At 49.5% G+C, this 25,522-nt stretch overlaps 1 protein-coding gene and 1 long non-coding RNA gene across 2 annotated transcripts in view; one reads left to right on the top strand and one right to left on the bottom strand.

Annotated features, from left to right (window-relative positions):
* Window positions 1-739, bottom strand: part of LOC111146142 — a 4,315-nt gene extending 3,576 nt beyond the window's left edge. Inside the window, exon 1 of the long non-coding RNA XR_002640522.1 lies at window positions 536-739. This is a non-coding gene — a long non-coding RNA (uncharacterized LOC111146142). The remainder of the gene's footprint in view (window positions 1-535) is intronic.
* Window positions 740-991: 252 nt separating this feature from the next.
* Window positions 992-24,422, top strand: LOC111145840 (eukaryotic translation initiation factor 4H). Its single transcript, XM_022501103.1, is given in 7 exon segments — window positions 992-1,130; window positions 17,032-17,219; window positions 19,178-19,242; window positions 19,331-19,427; window positions 23,791-23,852; window positions 23,854-23,929; window positions 24,217-24,422. Coding segments are annotated over 7 exon segments (687 nt in total). The 5' UTR covers window positions 992-1,071; the 3' UTR covers window positions 24,357-24,422.
* The last annotated feature ends 1,100 nt before the right edge of the window (window positions 24,423-25,522 follow it).

The following is a 25,522-nucleotide window of genomic DNA, read 5'->3' as shown; positions in this document are numbered from 1 at the left end:
AAAAAAAAAAAAAAAAAAAAAAAAAAAAAAAAAAAAAAAAAGACTTCATAGCCGCTCTGTCCATCCCAGCATCGGGATAAAGCAGCAAAAACTGCCTAAGTAGAAAAGCACCGAGCATATAGTGCAACAATCCCGAGGTTCTTTTAAATCGTGTCTAGATACAATGTATCACCGAGAAACCCGGGGAAGCGCCGGTGTAATTAATTCTCGCTGCATTCCCACACTCTCCGCTACGGCTAGATGATATTCAAGTCAGTGTTGAATTCTTTCCGGGCGCGATGACCTCTGCAAGATCGGGATGCGCGAGGCGCCGGCTCTCGCCGGTTCAGCGACCTCCGCTCTCCTCTCCGCCACCCGCCCAGAAGCGGCCAGGGGACCCCCGGACGCGGGATCCCGAGCTGCACCCCCACCGCCTGCCACGCTCGGATCCTCGCCTCTCCGGGGCCTTCCGTCCCCGTGCGTTCTCAGCAAGTGCCCAGCCTGGGGGCGGGGCCGCGGGGAGGGGGGGGGGGTCCCTGGAGGAGGCGGCCCTTACTTTGGTGTAGGCGGGCGACCCTCTGCCCAGGAAGAGGGCGGCGGGAGTGGGGCCAAGCGGAGCAGGCCTCCGGGGCCTGTCGGGTCTGGAGTACGGAACGCTGAGGGGCAGCCGGCAGCGCAGCGCGCCGGGCGCAGGGTCCCGGGCCAGCCGCCCGAGGGGCCGTGGGAGCGCGCCGAGCCGGCCACCCGAGCTTCCCGGGGCAGGGTCCGGCCGGCGCGCACGGGCGGGGCGGGGCGGGGACAGCGGGCGGCTGCGGGTGAAGCCCCGGGGCCAGCAAACAATGGGTGGGGGCGCTAGGCCAGGCGCCCCGCGGACGCGCCGCCGCACCACGTGGGCCGCAGAGCGCGCCGGGCCAGCAGCGGCCCGTCGGCCCAGGCCGGGCGCGGCGCGGCGTACGTGCGCGCGCGCGCGCGTGCGTGCGTGCGATTTGCGATCAGGCGGCGCGGCGGACAGCCCCGGCGGCGGGGCGGGGGGAGTTATATTGCGGGGTCCTTCCTCGCTCACCCTGGTTCCTCTCGGAGCGGAGACGGCAAATGGCGGACTTCGATACCTACGACGATCGGGCCTACAGCAGCTTCGGCGGCGGCAGAGGGTGAGGCGGGCGTGCGCGGGCCCCGGCCCGGCGCGGGGGGCGGGCGGAGTCGGGGGCCCCGGGGCGGCGACCTTCCCGCGCTCACCAGGGGCGGCGGGCGGTAGGGGGTTCGGCGGGGCCCGCGGAGGCCTGGGAGAGGCGTCGGGAGGGCCGGGGCCTGGAAATGGCGCGCTCCGGGAGGGGGCGGCGGCGGTTAGGCTCCCCCGCGTCTTGCTCGCGGCGCAGGTCGTCCCCGTGTGTCCCGCCGCGGCCGCCGTGTCGTCTTGGCCCTGCCTCGGCCGCAGGGCCAGGCCGCAGTGGCACCGAGCGCCCGGGAGGACGGGCTCCGGTTCCCATCCCCATCCCCCAGGATGGCAGGGCCCGCGCGGGGCTCTGCTGCAGCGCGGTGTGGGGGGCCGGCGCCGGGCCCGCTCCGGTCGCGGTCGGAGTCGCAGCCTCCGGCGGTCGGTCTGCCCTGCCAGCTCCCCGGCCCGCTTCGCTAGGAGGCCAGCGGACGGGGTAAGGTCGGGAGGGCGAGGGGTGCCTCCCTTCCCTTACACGCGAGGCCGGGGTTTGGCGGCTGGAGCTCGGGAATGGTCCGATTCGCGCCGGGAGAGGGGGGCACCGAGCAAAGGAAAACACACAGTAGGATTTTCTTTTCCGCTGTGTCTTGGGTCAGGGTGCCTTAGTGACAGGTGCTACGTGCTTCCCGGCAGAAAATCTTTTATTTCTCCTCAGTTTCTCCTTTCTGACCTGGGGAAGGAATCGCAGTTAGCCTTGTTCTGACTTTGGTCATATACAGACAATATATATAATGGAGATCCCTCGTTTCCACGCTGGGTTTTGCGTGATTTTTTTTTTAAATGCAAGTTCCCTTATACAGAATTCAGGAGGTGGGCTCTAAGCATCTTCCTGTTGGTGAAGGACACACTTGGCCATTGTGTACTTTTACAGAAAGGATTCCTTTCCCAGGATAACCCCACAATAGTACCTACTGAGGTGTCCGGTCTCCTGGGTTTTCAATCCGAAAAGTATCTTTGTTCGGTGAAGAGTGATCTTTTAAAACCTTGGTTTGGGACTGGCTCAGACAAAGGCTGTTTGGGTGCCGGAGTGTACCCAGTATTAATGACACTGGAACATGGGAGTCGGGGAAGGTGGAGCCACCTGTTCTTTCAAAGAATATTTTATTTGCTAATAAAAAAAAAGAGAAATAGATGTTGGACGACATGTAAAAACATTGCCTTTGGGTATGTTTCTAGACGTGAAATTTGCAGCTAAGTCATATTGAAATTTAATAACTGGGATTTTTTTTTTTTTTTTCCAGTTCCAGGAAACATTTGGAAGTGCCCAGGAAAACTCTTAAACAGAGGGGTTTGGTTTGATTGAAGGCAGATCCAAGGAGTTTTAGTTGGGTTTGGGACTATAATAAGTTAGTCATATTATATTGAATCTGGGTTTTGGAGTTTGGGTGGGTTTTTTTTTTTTTTCCTCCTTCTTCTTCTTTATTCTGCTTTTTGACAGACTCACCAGCTGTTGGGATGACTTCAGGTGTTTGAGGCAGACTGTCAGCGCATGTCCCATTCTGACAGTTGGGTTGCCTTGAATGATATCACGTGGTCGAAATTCTCTTACTTTGCTCTTCGTTAGAAACATCAGACGACCAGTAAAAGATGTTAGCCCTGTGTCGAGATGTACTCCATAAAACTGGTGTGGGAAAATAGCTAGGCACTCTGCATGTCCTAAACTTCCTGATAAAAGGTCACTTTACGGTTAAAGCTCTTCCGCATCTGACCTTGTTGGAGCTTGACTTCAAATCCACGTAAAACTACACGGGAAATACCACTCAGATTGCTAAAAGTAGTTCTAAAAACCTATTGGTGAATTTGTGTGTTGATGTAAACAGTGTCTGGAGCGGGTCCAGAAACTTTACAGACGACCAAACATGCCGCTGTGTGGCCTGGGCTGAAGCTTCCTTTTCCAGTGTCAACGTTAATTTTAATTTTGTTAGATCTGGTGTTACTAAGTTACTGGTTTCTCTGAAATTTAGTAAGATGGTAGGCTAGTTGATAACCTTCAGTGATCATTTCTACCGTTACGTGCATTATGTTTCACATCCGCAGATGTCTCAATGCTCTCTGCTTATCCTGAGATACAATACTTAGGCATTTTAGAAGATTGTCGCTTCTGGAAAGCCAGTCTTTTGCATTGCTGTGTTTGGTACTTTGGTACCAAGACCCCTTCCCTCTAGTCTAAAACACCTTAGCTTAGTAAGAGGTCTCAACGCGAAGCCACTTGGGTCACAGACAAAGGGAATCGCAGGTTTGAAGTGCCTGGTCATAAGAAAAAACTTGTTTTTTGTTTTTTGTTTTTTTTTTTAAGATTTTATTTATTTATTTGACAGAGAGAGATCACAAGTAGACAGAGAGGCAGGCGGAGAGGGAGAGAGGGAAGCAGGCTCCCCGCTGAGCAAAGAACCCGATGCGGGACTCGATCCCAGGACCCCGAGATCGTGACCTGAGCCGAAGGCAGCGGCTTAACCCACTGAGCCACCCAGGCGCCCCGAAAAAACTTGGTTTTAATAATTATACATTCCCTCTAAGTTTGCTTTGTAGTGGTATGTAGTAATCAGTGCTGTTGTCAGGAAGCAGGGTTAAGCTGCTGCTTAATTTTCTCAACTTACAGAGGCATGTCTCTGGCAGCCAGAGAGAGACCTGGGGGCTGCATTGCTGGCCAAAAAACAAGTCCAATCAGAATTCCAAATTAATGTAGTTAACTGTGCTAGATCTGGAGTGTATTTTGTTCTGCAGTTTGCTAAATTTTCTTTCCTGGGTTTTAATTCCTCATTTGCCATTGGTGGTAAAGTGGAGAGTAATAGTGATTTTTACATTGCTGACTACAACACACTTTTGAGTGCTCCCATCTAAAACCATCAGTTCTGAGAATCAGTGGAACTTGGAGGTAGCAAGAATTGAAATTGCTGAGGGCGCCTGGGTGGCTCAGTGGGTTAAAGCCTCTGCTTTCGGCTCAGGTCATGATCCCAGGGTCCTGGGATCGAGCCCCGCATCGGGCTCTCTGCTCGGCGGAGAGCCTGCTTCCTCCTCTCTCTCTGCCTACTTGTGATCTCTGTCTGTCAGATAAATGAATAAAATCTTTAAAAAAAAAAAAAAAAGAAAAAGAAATTGCTGAAAATGGTACCTTCTGAAAAGTGGTAAAACTACACGTTTAAGTATTTTTTTTTTTTTTTTAAGATTTTATTTATTTATTTGACAGAGAGAGATCACAAGTAGACAGAGGCAGGCAGAGAGAGAGGAAGGGAAGCAGGCTCCCCGCTGAGCAGAGAGCCCGATGCGGGACTCGATCCCAGGACCCTGAGATCATGACCTGAGCTGAAGACAGCGGCTCAACCCACTGAGCCACCCAGGCGCCCACGTTTAAGTATTCTTCATCAAGTTCCAGGTTGGGGGGAGGGGGATTGGAATTCTAGCTTTTGAGTCTTCTAAGACTTAAGCTTGGCATCTCCGTCTAAATTTTTAAGCATATCTGAAAACTAAAAAGGGGAAGAAAGCAGTCTATAAAAACAGTAACTGTTTGCATCGATCATGGTAGAATTCATGAAAGTATTTAAAAGCTTATTTTTAAAATCCTGTTTGCCTACCAAATGACAAGTGGTTTGGGGTTATTGTCCTCCTCCTCTCCACTCCCTAATCTCCCAGTGCTTGATTCTAAATCGTTATCTTCTATGAGATACTTGGCTTTACCAAGAGCCTCTGACACAGTTTGGGGAAAAGGCCTAGATTTGGATTAGAATCAGGCAGAGAGGACAGAGGTCAGGCGTCAGCTGAGCTTTGAGCCACATACTAGCTGTGAGATCTGGAACAAGTTCCTTAACCTCTCTGAGCCTCATTTTCCCCACATGTAAGATAGAAACTCCTCTGAGGGTATCAGGAATATTCAGTGAGATGTCTCAAGCATGCAGCATGGCGTCCAGTATGCTTATTAAATCTTAGCTCTTGATTTATAATTTTTTATAAATTATGAATTTTACTAAAAATTTATAATTTTTTAGTTCTTAAAATACTTCCCTTGCATCAGTAAGAATGGGAAAATTACTGTTGAGTTAACGAGTGAATTTTTACTTTCTGGCTGCGTTCCTAGAGCCACGTAAGCAAAATCTGTTCAGTCCATAGGTACAAAGCATCTTATGAGGAGCGCGCTGTATTATAAATGAATGCCGGCTGAGTAATTTGTTCTTGTAGGTTATTGGTTTCTTACCCAATTTATGCTTGGAATATTTAGTGTAAGTGCTTCTGAGATTTCCAAAAACTTTCTTAGTATATTTCTGTTTTGAAATTAACCTTTAGTGTTCTGGGAGGCTGTGATGTGAGTTCAGGCAAGTTGACGTCCCGGAAACGTGGACCATGTCAGACATTGGTGGGGGAGGGGTAGCAGCCCTAGGTTAGACCCCCCCATCTTCCAGTCTCCAGCTTCTCCTAGAAATAGAAGAGAGGGGTGGGTGGGAGAGCATGTCGTGCCTCTGCAGTCCATTTGTTCAGCTGGTTCGACCTGCATACTCGGGCCACGAAGTAAGTGATGGCTTGATTTTGATAGAACATAACTGTAAGACCTAAGTTGTCTTTTTTAATTGGATGTCCTTGGTTCTTTGAAGTCCCCCCCCTTTTTTTTTTTTTTTAAGATTTTACCTATTTATGACAGGGATAGTGAGAGAGGGAACACAACCATGGGGGAGCTGGAGAGGGAGAAGCAGGCTCCCGAATGGGGCTCGATCCCAGGACGCTGGGACCCTGACCTGAGCGGAAGGACGACACTTAACGCCTGAGCCACCCAGATGCCCCTCTGAAACGTTCTTGCTGGGACCCCCTGGATGTGCCCCGGTACACTGGGACTCCGTTGAAGACCCGGCATCTCCGGTTAAACCTTGTATTTCGGGATAGGGCACACACGGCGTAGTTCAAGGGGATTCTTCACAAGTGCGTGATCTTGCAACGTGATGGGTTGGTTGTTAGTGTTACTGAGTGACACCAGTCTTCCAGATATTGGCACGTTTCATTATAGAGCATCAAAAGTCATCTTTATTAATATCACTGTTGATTTTATCAGAAATTTCAGGTCGTGTGAGGCTGTCAAGCTTAATGCTGATGGATACAAGTTTTCTAAAACTTTTTGTCTAAGAGCCCAGTCTGCATTTTATCATTGGTAACAGATACTAGTAGTTTTCTTTGAAGTGACAGACTCACTTCATTTTCAAGGCAGTGTCTGTCTCAGTGGCTTAGCCCGTTGGGTACCTGGTCATGGTCTCAAGGTCCTGGGATTGAGCCTAACGTCACCCTTCAAGCTCAGTGAGGAGTCTGCTTGTCCCTCTCCCTCTGCTGCTCCCCCTCCTTGTGCACTCTCACTCTCTCTTTCACGTAAGTCTTTCAAAGAAAAAATGTCAGCCTGATAGCAAAGTCTGAATAACCATCGTTTAGTTCTTCAGGTAAAAACGGTGTCCACAAAAGGAAGAGCTAGTTCAGCTTGTAACTCACTTGCACGAGCGTTTTCCTGGAGATAACTATTGCATTTCTTTTCCTTTCTTTCTTTCTTTTTTTAGATTTTTTGATTCATTTATTTTAGAGAGTGCACAAGCAAAGGGAGGGAGGGGGTGGTGGTGCGGAATCCCCCGAGCGCCGGAGCCTGGTGTGAGGCTGAGTCTCACGACCTGATACTGTGCCCCGAATGGAAATGAGGAGTTGGAAACCCAGCCGACAGAGCCACCCAGACACCCATGACCATTTCCAAGTGTACTGTTCGCCGATCCTAACGCCCACAGTGACACCATGTTGTGACATTGCTGCCGCTGTTCCCAGACCTTTCTCACCATCCCCGAACAGAAACCCATTACGCACCTCTTCATTCATTTCCATTCATTTAACTTTACGAACCTTTTTGGCTGTTCCTCTTTTCATCTATCTTCCCCATTGTGGGGAGGGGATAGAGTACTTTCAGGCCAGTCACAGCGTCCTGTCATTCTGTCTTACGGTACTTCTAAACCTGCCCACACATTTCAAGCTGCCCAGGGGTCTCTTTCTAACCACCAGCATTTCTGTTGCCCAGTTCATACTCAGTTTTGCACAGTTGCCTCAAGGATTATTTCATAGAGTTGGCCTTTTTGAATCTGCAGAAATCTGATTACAGAGCATTTAAAGCACAAAAGTAGAGTCCAGTATAATGACACACCTCGTGTGCCTGGACCCACTTCGTAAAGTGACCACTTGTAATTCATCTGTACCTCCCCGTGCCACCTTCCTGCCGCACGCTTCTGGATTGTTTTCAAGCGCATCTTAGACGTCACATTCCATTTCATCTGCAAGTACTACAGGATGAGCTTCAAAGGTACAGACTCTAGAAAATGTGACCTCTGGGGCGCCTGGGTGGCTCAGTGGGTTGAGCATCTACCTTCCACTCAGGTCACGATCTCAGCATCCTGGGATCGAGCCCCACATCTGGCTCTCTGCTCAGCGGGGAGCTTGCTTCTCCCTCTCTCTCTGCCTACTTGTGATATCTCTCTCTCCCTCTCTCTCTCTCTCTCTCTGTCAGATAAATAAATAAACCTTTTTTTAAAAATGTGACCACAATATTTTCACATCCAAAAACTTCCCGGTAAATGTTTTGATTTCTCTTAATTAGCTGATACATTTTGGTGTACAACCGATTTGTTTGAATCAGAACCAAAAGTTTGCGCATGGCATTTGGTTGCAGGGCCCACTAAAATGTCCTGATAGGTTCCTCCTCGCCTTCTTGCTTGGTTGATGTGAAGTAGCAGGGGGGGGTGTAGCTTTTTCCGGGTGCTTTCCAAGCATTTGATTCCTGCAGCTTACCGTGTGTAGGGAAGCTAGAAGTTAAATTTGTTCTTAGCAGAAATACTTACTGGTACATATTAAGTATTCATCTTAATACATATGTTTTAGTGCAAGTAACTTAAGTTTTATGATTTTTCAAATGTTTCTAATTTTGTTGAAGTATAGTTAACATACAGTGTTGTATTTGTGGTTTTTCAGATAGTAAAGAAGAGAAGAACTGGTAGTTTTGTATGCTTTTGAATTCTACCTTTTAACTGGTGGTCTATCTGTGGCACTTGGTACTTCTCTAAATAATTGAAACTTGGGGTGTCTCGGTGGCTCCGTCGTTAAGCGTCTGCCTTCAGCTTGGGTCATGGTCCAAGGGTCTTGGGTTCGAGCCCCATGTTGGGCTCCCTACTTGGCGGGAAGCCTGCTTCTCCCTCTCCCACTCCCCCTCCTGTTCCCTCTCTCGTGGTCTCTCTCTGTCAGATAGATAAAATCTTCCAAATGAATGAATGAATGAAACTTGTAGACCATCACATGAAAATGTGAAGTTTTCTTCAGAACAAATTGGAGCTGGTAGTATGTGGAATGTCGGGTCTCAGATAAGCATTCCAGTTTAGAAAAAAAGAATTCTTGGCTTATAAAGTACAAACTAATCCATAGAAATAGTTTACATCATAGCTTCAAGACAGATGTTTTTCGTGGCGGTATTCTCTGAGGACCAATAAACAGCTTGAGGTTTGAGTTTTTATTTCCTCTGAAAAATGTGGAACCTTGGATTGAATAAGCTTTTGCACATGTCAGGTTACTAAATTAATAACCCATTTATTTGCTTTCACTGATTTGTGGGAGTCCAAGATTTTATTACATTGTGATAAGTGCCTTTTTGCCTAGTAGGAAAATTTCCTAAAAGACCATGTAAAGCAGAAGTCCCCCTTGTGTTCGTGGTTCTCTTATTACAAGGCTTTCAAACTGCCTGTCCTGTCCTGGTGGTAGTTGATGAGGTCAGTTTCTTGGGAGTCCTGACAAGCTTTTCTTAAAGATAAACTGGAAGAGAACCGTGTGTGTTACCCCATGAGTGTAGCCGTGTTGTTGGGCAAACTCATTATTTGTACGGTTAGTACACCATCAGGCGCATATGTGTACATGTCTTTAGTCATCTTGGTCACAGTCAGAAGTGTTTCTGAAAAACACTGGAGGTGGCTCATTTGCTTGAGCCTCTGCCTTCGGTTCAGGTGATGATCTCAAGGTGATGGGATAGAGCCCCATGTAGAGCTCCTGGCGGAGCAGGGAGTCTGCTTCTCTTGTCTTTGCGCTCTCAAATAAATGGATAAAGTCTTAAAAAAAAAAAAAAAGAAGAAGAAGAAGAAAAACTTAAGTACTTATTTGAAGAGGTCATCTGAATACATGTAACTCTCTTACATTTTAGATCTTTTTCCAAATACAGTAACCTGTATTAGTGGAAGAAGTTATTTGTGATCCTAAGAGTATTTGCTAGGTCTGTGTCTTCACGCCTCCCACCCGCGCTGAGTACCAGAGACTGTAATAGTTCTGAAGATGAAGCCACTTGGGATTTCCCTGCAAGGCCTTTTTCTTTTTCTTTTTCTTTTCTTTATTTCTTTTTCTTTTCTTTTCTTTTCTTTTCTTTTTTTTTTTTTTTGGTGAGACTGATTTATGGAAACATCGTTCACAGTAGAAAAGAACTCCTTGAAACAGGGTTCACCACTGATCCTGCCCCTGCTCCCAGGGTTGATGAGAAGCATTCAGAGACTTTCATGCCTATCCTGTAGTAATGCCAGGTATCAACTTAAAGGGGTTTAATTGTGAATGCTGAATGGAGGCCTTGGAGAATGCATACATTTAGCAGAGGGAGATGTTTGGTTTTTGTTTTTTTTTTTTAAGATTTTATGTATTTGACAGAGATCACAAGTAGGCAGAGAGAGAGGAAGGGAAGCAGGCTCCCTGTTGAGCAGAGAGCCCAATTCGGGGCTCGATCCCAGGACCCTGGAATCATGACCTGAGCCGAAGGCAGAGGCTTTAACCCACTGAGCCACCCAGGCATCCCGGGAGATGTACTTTTAATAAAATAAAAATAAAGTACTTTACATCTGTGCTGCATCGGGCTAGTTTTTGAAAACCTAAGCTGTAACTAAAATGTCATGTGGCTTTGGATGGGCTCAAGAAGTAAGGATCTGAATAAACAACTTTAGTAATGTGTTGATCGGGGTTCAGTGATTTTAATCAGTGTATCCTCCTAATGTAAGATGTTAGGGATAGGTAAGATAAATCAGTGTATGTGAAAAGAGGCCTTGGCTTTTCAGAGTTCAACCTTTTTTGGTTATTTTCTAGAAACCGAGTAAGTTGCACATTATGACTATTACTATTTTATTCTTTTTACGCATGTTTAGTGGGTTTTGTTCTTACTTGTAGTCTTTGTTTGTGATTTTTTCTTTTTTCTTTTTTCCCCCTTCTTCTTTTTTTAAGCCCAGCAAGGGGCTGGAACTCAGGACCCTGGGATTGAGACCCGAGCTGAGATCAAAAGTCAGGATGCTTAACCAACTGAGCCGCACAGGCTTGTGACTTTTATATAAGATCCCGCGTGGTGCCACGTGTGGACAATGTAATCTACCCCAGTAAGTGTCTCTGGATGGCGCAGGAAAGAGCAGGGTTGTTGATCAGCCCCGTCAGTGCCGTGTCCCTAACCCAGAGGTAACAGGAGGACACCTGATGTTGCAAATATCAGAGTTAATGCTCTGTACTGGGTATCTTGGCACTGGTCTTGAATTTTCAAGAGCGGCAGCAACAGGGCTTAAGTTCTGTGTAGCTCGTAAAGGCCCCTAGAGCTGTTTATAGATTCCTTTCCCAGAGAATAGCTTAGCCTGAGTCCTCCCTTTTTCCTTATCTTTCTTACTTGGGCAGTCAGTCTGGGGCACTTCTTTTCTTCTTGCATCTGCTTACTGGATCTGATCCCTGCCCTGATACTCTCTGCTCTCCTTTCTTGCAGTCCCCTCCCCTCCAGGCTTTCCTCTCTGGCTGTTCCTACTTGCCTGCTCCTGGACTCTGTGCGCAGTGTCTGCTGAAGCGTTCAGTGTTTCCCCGTGTGCTGCGGGGACGCGGAGCGGCCGAGTCGACTGCTCCCACAGTGTCTTCGAATGACCTGCCATCCTTTGCTCGGGATGTGGTTTCTCCTTTCCAGGTGCCTGGACCCCCTCAGTTGAAGCATCGGCTCCTTAGGGGCAGGGGTTCTGAGCTGTGAGCCCTCTACTGTGCTCTGTACTTCGTGGACATTGTCCAGATTTTAGCCAGTTTGAGTGAAGAAGAGGGATTTGTCTCTAAAGATTTTCAGTCAGACTTGGAGTTGAAAGTTAGATTCCCTGAGTTACTGAGGATGTAACTTACTTTAAAACTTGCATTCAAAAGCAGTGGCCTGCCTAAGGGATAGTCGGAAGCAGCAGTGGGGGGGGTGGTTGGGGAGTGGAGGGCGGAGTGTTGTGATGGGGCCAGGGTTTGCAGTGCAGACCCGAGGGGAGTTGGGGGCTGCTGTGGCCTGCTGCCTTGTTCATCTGTTTCTGCCGGAGCAGCGTGGCCTTGGGCGTGTTTAGACTTCCCTGTAACGTTTCTGTGTTGTTATTAAACTTTTATAAAGCATTCAGGATTTATGAGGTGTTTTTATGGTCGGTTTTAAACTTTGTAAAATAAAGATTTGAAGTATTTGTCAGTTACAGACCAGCAAACTGAGACAGCGCGGTAATTTGGAAGGTCTTCCGCCACCTTAAAGCTCAAATGACTCTTCTCTCCCTGTTATTTTTAACCTGTTCTAGAAAGTGTTTTCGTGTAACCTAGCTTGTTCAGTTAGAAGATAGTCCCCTGTAAACTTCAGCGACCAAGGTATCTTAGGACTTTTAGCTCTGGATTTCCTGGCGTTGGGGTTTTTGTATTCGGTGGGTTGCTACCAGGCTGGACTCTTTCGTGACATGCACGTGTGCGCTCTGGTTTGTCTCTGTCACTCTTGTTGCTCAGGTTGCTGGCACACTGTAGAGTTCCACTTTCCTTTTTTAGATTTTATTTATTTATTTGACAGACAAAGATCCCAAGTAGGCAGGGAGAAAGGCAGAGAGAGAGAGGAGGAAGCAGGTTCCCTGCTGAGCAGAGAGCCCGATGCGGGGCTTGATCCCAGGACCCTGGGATCATGACCTGAGCCGAAGGCAGAGGCTTAACCCACTGAGCCACCCAGGTGCCCCAAATTCCACTTTTCTAACTTTGTAAGTGTCAGAGCCAGTAAACAAAGCTAGCTGGGGGGCCCTGTCCCCGTCCCACTGCACTGGCTGCCGTGTCCTGTCTTCAGCAAACTACTCGCTGAAAAGCTAAAACACACTTAAGTCCCGTAAAACTGACCGCGTCAGATCGGGTAGCATTTAGGGCAACTGCAGTGATTCTTGGAAAAGCCTCGAATAGTAAACGGTGGCGGTTTTGTGAGGCTCAGGTGAAGGGAGCAGTTAATGGGCTGGGTTAGCTGTTCCCACATTTCTAGCTTTTAAAACACTGCTTGCCCGGCGCCTGGGTGGCTCAATGGGTTGAGCCTCTGCCTTCGGCTCAGGTCATGATCCCAGGGTCCTGGGATTGAGCCCCCGCATCGGGCTCTCTGCTCGGCAGGGAACCTGCTTCCTCCTCTCTCTCTGCCTGCTTCTCTGCCTACTTGTGATCTGTGTCTGTCAAATAAATAAATAAAATCTTTAAAATACTGCTTACCTGGGACACCTGGGTGGCTCAGCGAGGAACCTGCTCTCCCTGTGCTGGTGCGCATGGGCGCTCGCTCTCTGACAAATAAATAAAATCTTTTTTTTTTTTTTTTTTAATTTTTTTTTTTTTTAAAGATTTTATTTATTTGTCAGAGAGAGAGGGAGAGAGAGCGAGCACAGGCAGACAGAATGGCAGGCAGAGGCAGAGGGAGAAGCAGGCTCCCCGCCAAGCAAGGAGCCCGATGTGGGACTCGATCCCAGGACGCTGGGATCATGACCTGAGCCGAAGGCAGCTGCTTAACCAACTGAGCCACCCAGGCGTCCCTAAAATCTTTTAAATAAAACAAAGTTCTGCTTCCCTGAAACGGGATTCTTTCATCTTCCTAAAGCCAGGGCTGGCTTCCTACCCAACTGCGCTCTTCTCAGTGTCCCGGTCATCTGATGAGCTCAGCCACCCCAGGCGGCATTCCTTATCTGGACTCCGCTGGCGCCCTGAGCTCAGAGCCGGGACCCTGCACTCTCAGGCCTGCATCCAGCGGCCCACGTAAGGGCATCCCACGTGCCCCTTGAGCACGCCTTGCTACCTCTGTTTTCCTTGATTCATCAGACGTACACCTGCTGAATTTATCAGTTTTTCTTCTTCACCTTCTCCTTAAATTTTTAAAGATCATTGTAGCTGTTGGCCGTGTGTGCGCGTGTGCGCGCTCGCGTATGTACACAAACACGCCTGCATTTGTGCTCGGTTACTGGTGTTTATATGTCTTGCTCACGTGTGAGCTGCCTGAGGGCAGGGGACTGTTTTCTGCCAGATGTTTAGTAAATGTTGAATAAATGAATTTAAGGTTATTAAAATTATAATTCATCCTGTGTTTTGATGGTTTTCCAAATGTTTATACTTACACCGTATCTTACATACTCCGTGTTCAGTCTCAAAGAGTATCTTACTGAAAAAATTTTAGGGTTTAGGGGCACCCGGGTGGCTCAGTAGGTTAAGCAGCCAACTCTTGATTTCAGCTCAGAGCATGATCTCGGGGTTGTGGGATCGAGCCCCACGTTGGGCTCCTCATTCAGCAGGGAGGCTGCTTGAGATTCCCTGCCCCTCCCTCAGCGCTTGTGCGCCCGCACACCTGCGCGTGCTCTGGCTCTCTCTCTAGTAAATAAATGTTTAAAAAGAAGAAAATATAGGGGCGCCTGGGTGGCTAGCCGGTTAAGCGCTTGCTTCAGCTCAGGTCATGATCCCACAGTCCCAGAATAGAGCCCCACATCGAGCTTCTTGCCCAGCAGGGAGCTTGCTTCTGCCTCGCTCGCTCTCAAATAAATTTTAAAAAGTATTTTAGGGTTTAAGATTATCGAGAAAAGAACAGTGGTGTTGCAAAGAATACGGAAGTGCAAAAATAAGTCGATTTACTAAACTTTGTGGGGTGGGAGTGGGAGTGGGAGCCAGTGGAATGCGGTTCTCTGGAAACCATAACAGGATTTCTTATCTGGAAGGAGCAGAGTTCTGAGTCACTAAACTTAAAAAATTTTAGCCATCTAAGAATTAGGTCATGATTTGGTGCTGCTAAAAACGGGTCTTAAGGAATAATATTTATCAGGAAAGATGGGGAATTTCTTTCATGATATTTCTAGCAAACTATGGATCAAAAACTAAGTTACTTTCCATGACTTGTACTGGTGCTTGCCCTGTAGAAAGGATGACTTTGAGCAGATCTTTTTTGTGAGGAGAGTCCTTTAAAATATTTAAATGTCTCCATAAAAAGAAACGCCACCTCCCTCTTTTGAATTTTTTTTCCCTCCTGTGTTCTGCAAACCTTACGAACATCTTCAGACCCACAGTGGACACTGTTAGAGTGACAGGGTTCGAGTTTGCTTTATCTTTAGGTGTGCCTCCTTCATGTTGAAGCCTCTGGGGCTCTCGGGAGAGCAGGGCGGTTCTCACTGCCCTGCCAGCCACCGCTCCCTGCAGATCGAGCATGGAAGCCGTGATGTCTGTACGTGCCATATTCAGATCTCTCCATCTGCTTTTTTTTTTTAGAGCTGTTTGTTCCAGAATCAAAGATGACATGTAGCATTGGTTGTCATGTTTCATTGGTCCCCCCTGCCTTTCTTGTCTGTCATGATCCGTGCCAGAATACAGGGCACATGGACAGCTCAGGCCATTGATGAGCCTTGCCTGAATCAGCCCCACTATGGTAGTGGGTACAGAGGAGAGGTTTTCTTTCTTCTTTCCTTTCCTTTCCTTCCTTCCTTCCTTTCTTTCTTAATTTCCTTTTTTCTCTCTTTCTTTCTTTTTAGATTTATTATTTATTTGAGAGCGGGCACGAGAAGGGGAGAGCAGAGGGCGAGGGACAGGCAGACTCCGCGCTGAGTGTAGAGCCCGACGCGGGGGTCAGGACCCAGAGATCATGACCTGAGCCGAAGTCAGACGCTTAGTCAACTGAGCCCAGGCACCCCAAGAGTGGTGGTTTTTTCTTACATGACTCCTTCTACATTTATGCGTTGACATTCTTACTGATGTAAGGAAGAGCTCCCCTTCCTGTTCGTTCATTTTATGAACTATTTAATTTTTTTTTTTAATTTTTAAAAAATATTTTATTTATTTGACAGATCACAAGTAAGCAGAGAGGCAGAGAGAGAGAGGAGGAAGCAGGCTAGGCTCCCCACTGAGCAGAGAGCCGGATGCAGGGCTCGATCCCAGGACCCTGAGATCATGACCTGAGCCGAAGGCAGAGGCTTTAACCCACTGAGCCACCCAAGCGCCCCTTTATGAACTATTTTATTTTATTTATTTATTTATTTTTTTAAAAGATTTTTATTTATTTATTTGACAGAGATCACAAATAGGCAGAGAGGCGGACAGAGAGAGAGGAGGGAGCAGGCTCCCTGCCGAACAGAGAGCCCGATATGGGGCTCGATCCCAGGACTCCGGGATCATGACCTAAGCTGAAGACAGAGGCTTTAACCCACTGAGCCACCCAGGCGCCCCCTTTATGAACTATTTTAGAGCAGTTTTACGTTCACAGCGAAACTGATCAGAAAATACAGTTCCAGGGGTCTGGGTGGCGCAGTTGCTTGCGTGTCCGCCCCTTGGTTTCCCCTTAGGTCCTCATCTCAGAGTCAGGAGATTGAGCCCCACAGGGAGTCAGTCTCCTGACTCTCTTCGCTGTTCTTCCTCTGCCCCCCACCCCCATCTCGCTCACTCTCTTAAAGAAATCAGTCTTTGGCGGAGGGAGAAGAAAACACATTTCCTGCGTCCACCTTGCACATGCACAGGAGCACAGACGGCCCCGCCGTCAACACCTGCACAGTCCGTGGTTTACGTTGGGTTCACTCTTGGTATCGGACGTCCTGTGGGCCTGACGAACGTATAGTAGTAGCCCCAGCTTATTCTTCCGTGTCTGTAGGACATTTTGAGCCTCGGGTTGCAGGTGTGATGAGCGGGGTAACTTGCTCTAGCCATGTGTACCATGTGCCGGGTATGAGGCACCTTAATCTGTTACTTCTCAGTAACTAAGCTTTGTTGATTAGTATTACCTAACACTAACCCAGTTTTACAAATAAACAAAGCTTAGAGAAATGGAGTAACTCCTTAAGGTCAGATGGTGAAGTAAGTTTGTGGCCGAGCTGGGATTCAAACCAGAAGGAACCTTTACAGATGAGCGAGGAGCTGTGGTAGAGTCCGGCTCCTGCCTTTGCCATTTTTGAGCCCCGTCACCGTAGACAGATCACCCTTTCTTGTTACAGGGGAGGAATGGCATTGAGGTTTACATGGATTCGTAGTACGCCCTTGAGGACCAGTGAGGTCGCGCGGGCAGTGGTGGAGAGTGTATGTACGTAGCACTTGCTGTACAACAGCTCAGGTTTTCATTAGACTGCGTTGGCCACAGCGTGACGGCAGCGAGAAGCACGTGTGTTCTGCGTGGGTCACAGCAGCTCTGGAGGTCCTTCCTGAACACAGTGTGCCAACTGCGGGCAGTTCGCTTCGGCCTGGGTGAGGACGACCAGGCGCGAGGGAGGGCGTTTGCTAAGGTTTTAGGATATAAACCGTTTACAGACACAGAGTCCACATAAATAGGTAACCAGCCACGCGGGGGGTATGTTCTGTTCGGATTTGCAGGGAAACATGTGTTTGTCTAGGTTCTGTGCTTCCATGGACATTTCTGTCACCAAAAAATAGGCCCCTGGTCATGAAGGGTATTTTGGGATACTCTTGATAATTTCACGCCGCTGTCGTATGTTCCAGTGGAGCGGTTTCCCGCTGGGCGGTGTGGCTGAGCCGAAGACATTGTCCTTGTTCTCTGCTCGGGGGCGAGTAGACTTGAATCCTGTCTGTTTCCCCTCCAGGTCCCGCGGCAGTGCTGGTGGCCATGGTTCCCGCAGCCAGAAGGAGCTGCCCACAGAGCCCCCCTACACAGCATACGTAGGAAATCTACCTTTTAATACAGTTCAGGGCGACATAGATGCTATCTTTAAGGATCTCAGCATAAGAAGTGTACGGCTAGTCAGAGACAAAGATACAGACAAATTTAAAGGTGAGTTTGGGGAATTCTTACTGTGCATTTTTGTAGAGGGAGGGTTGAAACCACAGTCTTAGAGAACCAGAAGGCTCCAGTTATCAAAGTGTTTTAAATATTTGTCCGAGTAGCTGAAATAAACACGGCCCTTTAACCCATAGGCTTTCTGTTCTACCGGGGGGAAATGTTTTACTTGTGCTCTGATCTGTAGAAATACGCAGTATATGTATGCCCAAGTCAGCCAGCTGTTTGCCTGACCCAGCCGTGCTGTCTGTGCTGGTCAGGGAGGTCCCTGGGAGGGAAACGAGCGGATAAAATGGAGGACTCGGCAGGTGCATTTCACCTTGGCCCGACTATGGCATTTTGCTTTGAAGTTTTGCTGTAATCTAGGTATTTGTATAGAATCAGAAGAAAACCTAATACGTACTGTCACTACATTGGTGACTTTGGAGTTTGTGTGTGGGAGAGGGTTGGCTCAGATTTCAGATAAAGTTAGTGTCTGTAGATTAGTCTCTTTGGGGCGCTTGAGTGGGAAAGCAGTAAGAAGGGAGAGTCAGAGGAGCATGATCTCCGAGCTTTCAAGAGTCCCTGAGGGGAGACGTGCTCCGTGAGAGCACCGTGCGAGAGCATTTGGTCTGCATTACTGATCCAGAAGAACATCCGGGGAAGGTGCGGAGTGATGTCCGGCGAGGGAAGGTGTGAGAAGCAGTGGTTTCGCTCATCTGTGCAGTTCTGTGTACAGGCAGTACTTGGATCATTTTGAAAGTTTTTTGGCTTTAGAGCCTGAAGCCTTATGACAGGAATGGCCCAAACAGTGAAAACAAACCTGTCCGATCAGCTTGTGAACGTAAGGCCCATCAGTGTCCCTCCTAGAGGCACCAGGAGTTCCGGGCTTCAGGGGAGATGGGGGGGGTGGGGGGGGCAGCCTTTGGGCTGAGTCAGCGGAAGCACCTTTCAGTTTGTCTCCTAGAGGTTTATCCTCCCTTTCAGCCGCTCTGAAGGGTGGGATGGGTGAGTTGGCTTTTGTTGGCCTCTTTGAACTTGCGGGGTGGATTCCTCAAATACTATAGACATTGAGTCCGCTTAGGGGGGATGGTGGGGACCCTCCAGCCAAGCAGTGGGTTCTTTTTGTAAGTTATTGGTGAGCAGATGGTGAACAGGACAAGTTTGGACCCAAGTCTTGGGAGCACTTGCGGTCCAGTGGGCTTTGAAGGGGAAGTGTAGTCATGGCGCGGTGCGAGCACATCGGGGCGGGGGGCGTGCTTAAGCCCAGAGTTAGTCTCCCGGTGGCAAGGAAGGGCCTTGGAAAGAGTGGTGGAGGGAGAGGGAGAAGCTAATGCAGGGGTTCGACCTGAGGAAGTGTGGTTTCCTCTTCCTGGAATGTTGTGTTTACAGTCCCACGGCGGAAGCCGGCATCAGGGACACAGATTGTGGGTACATGTGCTTGGACCCAGGCCATCTGTTTTTCAGTGAGCGTCGCACGGAGGATGCCCTTGTCACTGAGGGTGTATTTTTTAGCTTTATAAAACAGCTTTTGTACCAGCCACCTGAGGAGTAAGTCGTAGGCCTCTTCAGCCTGTTCCTTCAAAGCACGTTTGCTATTGACTTCGAAATCTGTGTCTTAAAGCCCCAGTAGGTTCTGTTAAAGTTACTCAAAAGTCAGAACGAACAGCTCTTCACAATGACCCAGGAAAGGTTTTAAGATGATCGTTAAAACTCATAAAAAGAAAGTTTTATAAAAACACAGCTGCCTAAATAAAGAAAATCTTGAAAAAAAATCCAGCTGCCAAATATTTCAGAGAACATAACCGCGAAGAAGGAATGCCAGGTATTTTCTGTTCATCAAAAAAATACAGTCTTTCTTCTGGGCTCTCCTCGTCCCCTAGATGCACCAGAGTGGGGAAATGGACAGACAGGGAGCCCCCCTGCCTTAACCCAGAATTCCTTGAGGAAATTGGGGTTTGTTTCTCTTGCAGGATTCTGCTATGTAGAATTTGATGAGGTGGATTCCCTTAAGGAAGCCTTGACATACGATGGTGCGGTAAGTATCTTCTGCTTTTCTGTGCGTGTTAGAAGTCTCGATGTTTTTTTCTTGCCGGTACTTAACACTGTTTTCCCCTTACCATTAGCTGTTGGGTGATCGGTCACTTCGTGTGGACATTGCAGAAGGCAGAAAACAAGATAAAGGTGGCTTCGGATTCAGGAAAGGAGGACCAGATGACAGAGGTGATTGGTTCTTCTGTAACTTGAACGTAATACTTGCTGTAGGCCCACTGATGACAGCTCTCGGAGGTTACTAATAGAACTGTCTCACGGGTCTGATAGTTTTTGTGAACTTTTAAACACTAGTAAAAATCCTGAGAGAGAATGGACCATACTTCTGTGAGCCTGGGGCATTTCGGTTTTTTGTTTTGTTTCTGTTGGAGGCAAGAACTCTTCTCTTAGCTCCTGTGAATTTCTCATCGCATGAGTTGTCATCTTCCGGTGAATTTTTCCGTGTTTGTGCAGCAAGGTAATGGTACAGCCTCAGCTTTTCTGATGTGTATCTTAGGAATGGGTGACCCTGGAGAATCTAGGGGTGGGTGGGATCCTCCGGGATGACTTCCTTTCCGGGATCAGCATTTACAGTATTGCCACTTACCTTTTGCAGTGGCCTTGCTCTGAGCAGCCTGGCCAGACCACTCCGTTAGCTCATGGTGTAGGTGACCTTTTCCTGAAAGGTCTCCAGGCGTGCACCCAGCCTCTGTCGGCAGCGGACATGTGTGGGATAGGACTGGAGAAGCTCCCCGCTGTGGGTGGGTGGACTGAGCCATGGCCCGGCTCGGCCTTGCCTCAGCCTGCAGTTCTCGTCGGCGCCTTCATCTCAGGAGCCCCCTCAGCGGCGCGGGTGTGCACGGACACACGGAAGCACGCCTGCCTCCAGAGCTACTTACAGGAATAGTCCGGAGGTTTTGGAAGCTTACAGGAGGCCTCGTGTCACTGTGATTCTTGGTGGCCCCCTCTTGGGTGGTTGAAGTCGTGGAACTCCGCTCCCTCCCTGGTGGGCCAGATCCACTTCACTGTTGTCTTAACTGACCCGAGGCTGCATGGCTCACCTCATGAGGTCGATTTGCGTGTCTGGCCTCTGCTTTGAAGGGCTGATCTCCTAAACATTTCTTAAACTCTTTATGTTGTTGTTCATTGTGGTGGTTTTTGTTTTTATTAAATAACTCACACAGGTAATAAAAATGGCAGTTGTCATAGAAAGGTAAAACCATGAGAAACAAATCTGTCATCTTTCCTATGAATTCTGCTCTCCCCAGGGTCTTCTAAGATAACATCAGTGTCCCCACCCACCCTGTTTCACCCTCCCCTCCCCCCATCAAACCAAATTCAGCATAAAGTATTTGGTGAGTATGGGAAGAAGTAGGACAAGCTGTTGTAGACCAAAATTCTTTAACATTCTTTTCAGTCCCACTAGAACTAAACAGATTACTGCTTATATCTGTTGCATAACTCAGTTTCTTGTAGCCAATCAGAAATGAGCTTATTCATAAAAATACAGTCTGATCCAGTAAACCTGTAATTTTACGTATAAGCTGGTCTCTGATTGAAACACGCAGCAGAGGTCTTGCAGAGTCAGTCCAGGTGCAGCCGTTAGTGGCCTGAGGAGTAGTGGTCTTGGACCTGCCAGTTTTGGATTCCTGGTATTGGTGGAACAGCCCTCGAGCTTGTGACTTGGGAAGCGTGGAGGTTACCTAAGGAACAGTCACCTTAGTTGGATTTTTCCTTTCGGAAGCTAAGAACACAGACAGAGGCTACCTCGACACCCGGCAGGGCCCGTGTCCCACGGCAGGGTTTTGGTGTCTTTAAAACCACATGTGCCCACACAGCGGAGTTAATGCCTATATGCGTTATTTGTGAAAATCGTCTTTTTTTTGCTCTTTAAAAGAAGTTGCTTTTTTATTTACTTTTTTATTTTTTTAAAGATTTTATTTATTTATTTGACAGAGAGATCACAAGTAGGCAGAGAAGCAGGCAGGGAGAGAGGAGGAAGCAGGCTGCCCGCTGAGCAGAGAGCCCGATGCGATGCACAGGATGCGATGCGGGGCTCGGTCCTAGGACCCTGGGATCATGACCTGAGCCGAAGGCAGAGGCTTAACCTAGGGAGCCACCCAGGTGCCCCGAACGTTGCTGTTTTTAAAATCATACGTGCTTGTTAAAAAAAAAAGACTCAAGCAATACAAAATACAAAGAAGAAAGCAAATAAAGTCCCACCACCAGAAGTAGCCTGTGCGTTAAACTTTGTTTAAAAAAAAAACAAACCTTACAAGGTTCTCATGAATGCTGTGCTGCCTAAAAAAAATCTGTCTCCACACTTAATTAAAAGGCATTCTTGAGTGCCAGACCTTGCTTTAAATTCATCCTCTTCCCCTGCTCCTTATCAGAAGAGATTTTGAAATAAGGTTGTCACTTGCCATTCATGGGCTCCAGTTTTTTCCTCTGCCAAACCCTGCCTCGTGCTCCTGGACAGAGTGGTCGTGTGTCTCTGCCTTGTCGGTGGAAGTGGGAGCTGACCTGTGTTGCACACTGGTAGCAGGAATTACTCGTGTAGGGGAAGTGACTTCCATACCCACGTGGGAAGGTGCGCTTCCTAGTTTATTGGGGGAAAGTGTCAGGCTGAGTGTTTGAATACCAGTTATGCTCATTTAACCAACACTGTGAGCTCTGGTTCAAAGGATTCTGTAAAGAATCTTACCCCAGCTGTATTCCTCCCAGTGCGTTTTCCCCATCTCAGTGCTCCGGTTGGCCCGAATCTGTTTGAAATCATTTTCATTTCTTGTTAAAATTGATGTTGTCCGACTCTGTTTCTGAGCCGGGTTTCGGGTAACTTGATCTCTTCCCCAGTCCCTTGGCCACCCTTGCAAACATCGTATTCTCCACATTCAAGGGAGTTAGGGTTAAAAGCCCTGAGAAGCCCAGGTGAGCAGACAGCAGACCATTGCCCCCGGGGCAAACAGCGGGTCCGCGTCTCGAGAGTCTCTGGTCACGACGCTCTTGTCAGCCGATCAGCACATACCTTCTGGTGTGGATTTCTGTTTGGAAGACCCCTTACTTCACCTTATTTCACGTGTGCTGTTGATTTGTGGTTCATCCGACCATGAACTCAGAGCAGCAGCACCAGGGCGCTGCCCGAGTCGAGCTGACCTAATGCACATTTTCCGGATGGGGTGCAGGACCGCCTCCTTGCGCTGCGAAGACCGGGCGACCCTGCCACACTCCAGCCGGGGGCTGCTTAAAACAGTGCGGTTGCCAGGGAAGTGCGTAAAAGAGCAGAAAACTGGCACCGAACAGATTGAAAAGACACTTAGAGTCTGAGCTCAAACAAGAAGGCCAGGCATTGCCTTCGTTCAACCTTAGCTGCAAAACACACGTCAGGGGCGCCTGGGGGCTCAGTCGTTAAGCATCTGCCTTTGACTCTTGTCATGATCCCAGAGTCCCAGGATCGAGCCCCTCGTCGGGCTCTCTGCTCAGCAGACAGCCTGTTTCTCCCTCTCCCTCTGCCTGCTGCTCTGCCTACTTGTGCTTTCTCTCTGTGTCAAATAAATAATTAAAAATCCTTTTTAAAAAGGCATGTCAGGCGACCATCTTCCACTGCTCTGCGCATGTCTGGAAAAGCAGACGTGCTGAAAGTATTCATTTCAGGGTCACGTGGAAATGCTGGCAAGTAGACGACTGGGCAGACAGGAAGTCCGTGAGTAATGCGGGTGAGACCCCGTACGGAGTATTTCTCGGGCCTAGGAGTCCCCTGGAGCTTCGAGCGAGGACACTGTCCTCGGAGTAGAAGTAGCCACCTGTGGGGGCAGAAAGGGGGCAGGCTCATTTGTCTAACTACGGTTTTTTTATCTAAAATTTTTTCCAAAAGTAAACTCTCACTTCAGTGGTCTTTACTGTTAAAAGGCTAATTAGCGGGGGGTGGGGGGTGCCTGGGTGGCTCAGTGGGTTGAGCCTCTGCCTTCGGCTCAGGTCATGATCTCAGGGTCCTGGGATCGAGACCCGCATCGGGCTCTCTGCTCAGCGTGGAGCCTGCTTCTCCCTCCCTCTTTGCCTGCTGCTCTGCTTACTTGTGATCTCTGTCAAATAAATAAAATCCTTATAAAACAAAACAAAAATATATAAATAAAAGGCTGCTTAGCTCGACCCCCCTCTAGATGGAAGTGTTTCAGTGAAATGTGAACCTAAAGAAAAGTTGAGTCTGTTAAAGCCTGTGGAGAAAATCCTCCACCCAGCCGAGCCGTGTCTGGCTCTGCACACTCAGGAGGAGGCGCCGCTCCCAGCAGGCCCCGGGAGCCCGGCCGTCCTCTCCTCCACAGCGGAGCAGGTGTGCAGGTGGGGGGCGAGGTGCCCTGTGCCCGGGTGCGCCCCCGTCTTACGGGGGCGAGCCCAGCACATACGTGCTTGGTCGACAACACAGGTGCCTGCATTTGCGCTGTATTTCACTAAAGCTGCCGATGTTGGATGAACTAAAGAATTTCAGACCAAACCGGCTGCGTGGGCAGCTCTGAGCCAGTAGCTGAGAAAGTGACGCAGTGTCCCCTTCCTTCTTCAGGCTTCAGGGATGACTTCTTAGGAGGCAGGGGAGGGAGTCGCCCCGGTGACCGGCGAACGGGCCCCCCCGATGGGGAGTCGGTTCAGAGACGGCCCTCCCCTCCGAGGGTCCAACATGGACTTCAGAGAACCCACAGAAGGTAGGACGCTGCTTCCTCCCCGGAGGGTGTCTAGCCGGGGTGCGCTGGCCGTGCCCCCCCCCAGGCCTTCCCGTGCCCCGGGCAGTGGCTTCTGTGGCCCACCCCGTAGTCTTAACTAGCGAGCTGACCTTTGCTGGGATGTTCGGGGTGCACTGGGTCTTCGCGGCTGGCTTGCCGGTTAGAAAGCAGGCCGAGTCGGGGCTGGGGGCGGGGGCTCAGGCGGGCCACTTCTCCCGCACGGGGCAGGGGTCCGTTCTCGGGCAGCCACGTTGGCTTTTGTCCCGCAGAGGAAAGAGCACAGAGGCCGCGGCTGCAGCTGAAGCCTCGCACCGTCGCAACGCCCCTCAATCAAGTAGCCAACCCCAACTCCGCCATCTTCGGGGGCGCCCGGCCCAGAGAGGAAGTCGTTCAGAAGGAGCAGGAGTGAGCGCGGCGCGGCGGGAGAGGGGCGCGGGGCTTAGCGCGAGACCGCGCGGCCGCAGCCCGGCCAGCCCCGCCGCGTCCTGCGGCCGCCGCCCCGCGCCTGACCCCGCCCCTCGCAGCGGAAGCAGCTCGTGAGCGCATGTCGGCAGTTAACAAGTGGTTTTTAGTACACCCTTGGCTTTGCTGAACCTATCTCGTGCCTGTCTCGTGCTTGCTCTTTCTTTCTCCTGCCGCTCCTTGCCGCGCTCCCTTCTGTCCTCCCCTTCCTGCTCCTCGTTTCCTTCCTGCACATGAGCGTCTCCCGAGCCATGGAGGCAGCCGCGGTGGGCGTTCTGGGGATGGAGGTGCTGCTCCGTTTTTCTCCTGTGCTTTCTCTCCTCACTTTAGACGCACTGGCCAGACCCAGTTGTTTCTTTGAGTTTTCTCGGCGCTTCTCTCCTGACCTGCATGTTGAGTTCTGTATTGCTGAGGCTTCCGGCGGGTGGGGGGGCAGGGAGGAAGTCACAGATTGGATAGCTTCTTGTTTTTATTCCGCGGTGATCAACATATACAGAATTTGAGGCGCCTTGTTTCCAAAACAAGGATAAAATACCCGTTGATCCTTGAAAATGCCTTCCTGTCCCTATTTATAAGCAGCCCTGTCTCTGCTGCTCCCTCGCTGCGGAGCTGACCCGAGCAGAAGAGGCTCCTCTCAAACGTGGAACCCGGAAGAAGGGGGGAGCAGCGTGGCGAGCCGGAGAGGACCCGCCGAGCGCACCGCTGTGTTCACACCCCCTGGTGTGCCTTCAGCACGCTGTGCGGGCTGGTTCCCTCCTTTCCGCTGGCCAGGGTGCTCGGGGGGGACCGAAGGGTGGCGGTGGCAGAGCCACACCGGGCTGCCCTGACCGCGTGGAGACGTGGCCGCTCCTCTGGTCCCCGCTGTGTGTGGAGCCCGCATCTCTCCCTTGTGTTTCTCTGTTCTTTGGTGTAGCAGCGAGCTCCTGGGCTTCCCAGCTTCCCTGGATTTTATAATGAAAAGGAGCCTACAGTCTGGCACTTTACTGTTTTGCTTGATGAATTGAGGATTTTACTATGCAGAGCCGACAGGGACGTCCGGGTAGCCGGCGGGTGGCGCTCAGCCACCGGGTCTCCTCTTGGGGGCAGAGCTGCTTGTCCCCACACAGTGAGTTC

The sequence above is a fragment of the Enhydra lutris genome, unplaced genomic scaffold (assembly GCF_002288905.1).
Source record: "Enhydra lutris kenyoni isolate GAN:26980312 unplaced genomic scaffold, ASM228890v2 scaffoldscaffold13, whole genome shotgun sequence".
Lineage (NCBI taxonomy): Eukaryota > Metazoa > Chordata > Mammalia > Carnivora > Mustelidae > Enhydra > Enhydra lutris.
The sequence above is the reverse complement of the archived record's forward strand: the minus strand, read 5'-3'. Positions and strand labels throughout refer to the sequence as shown.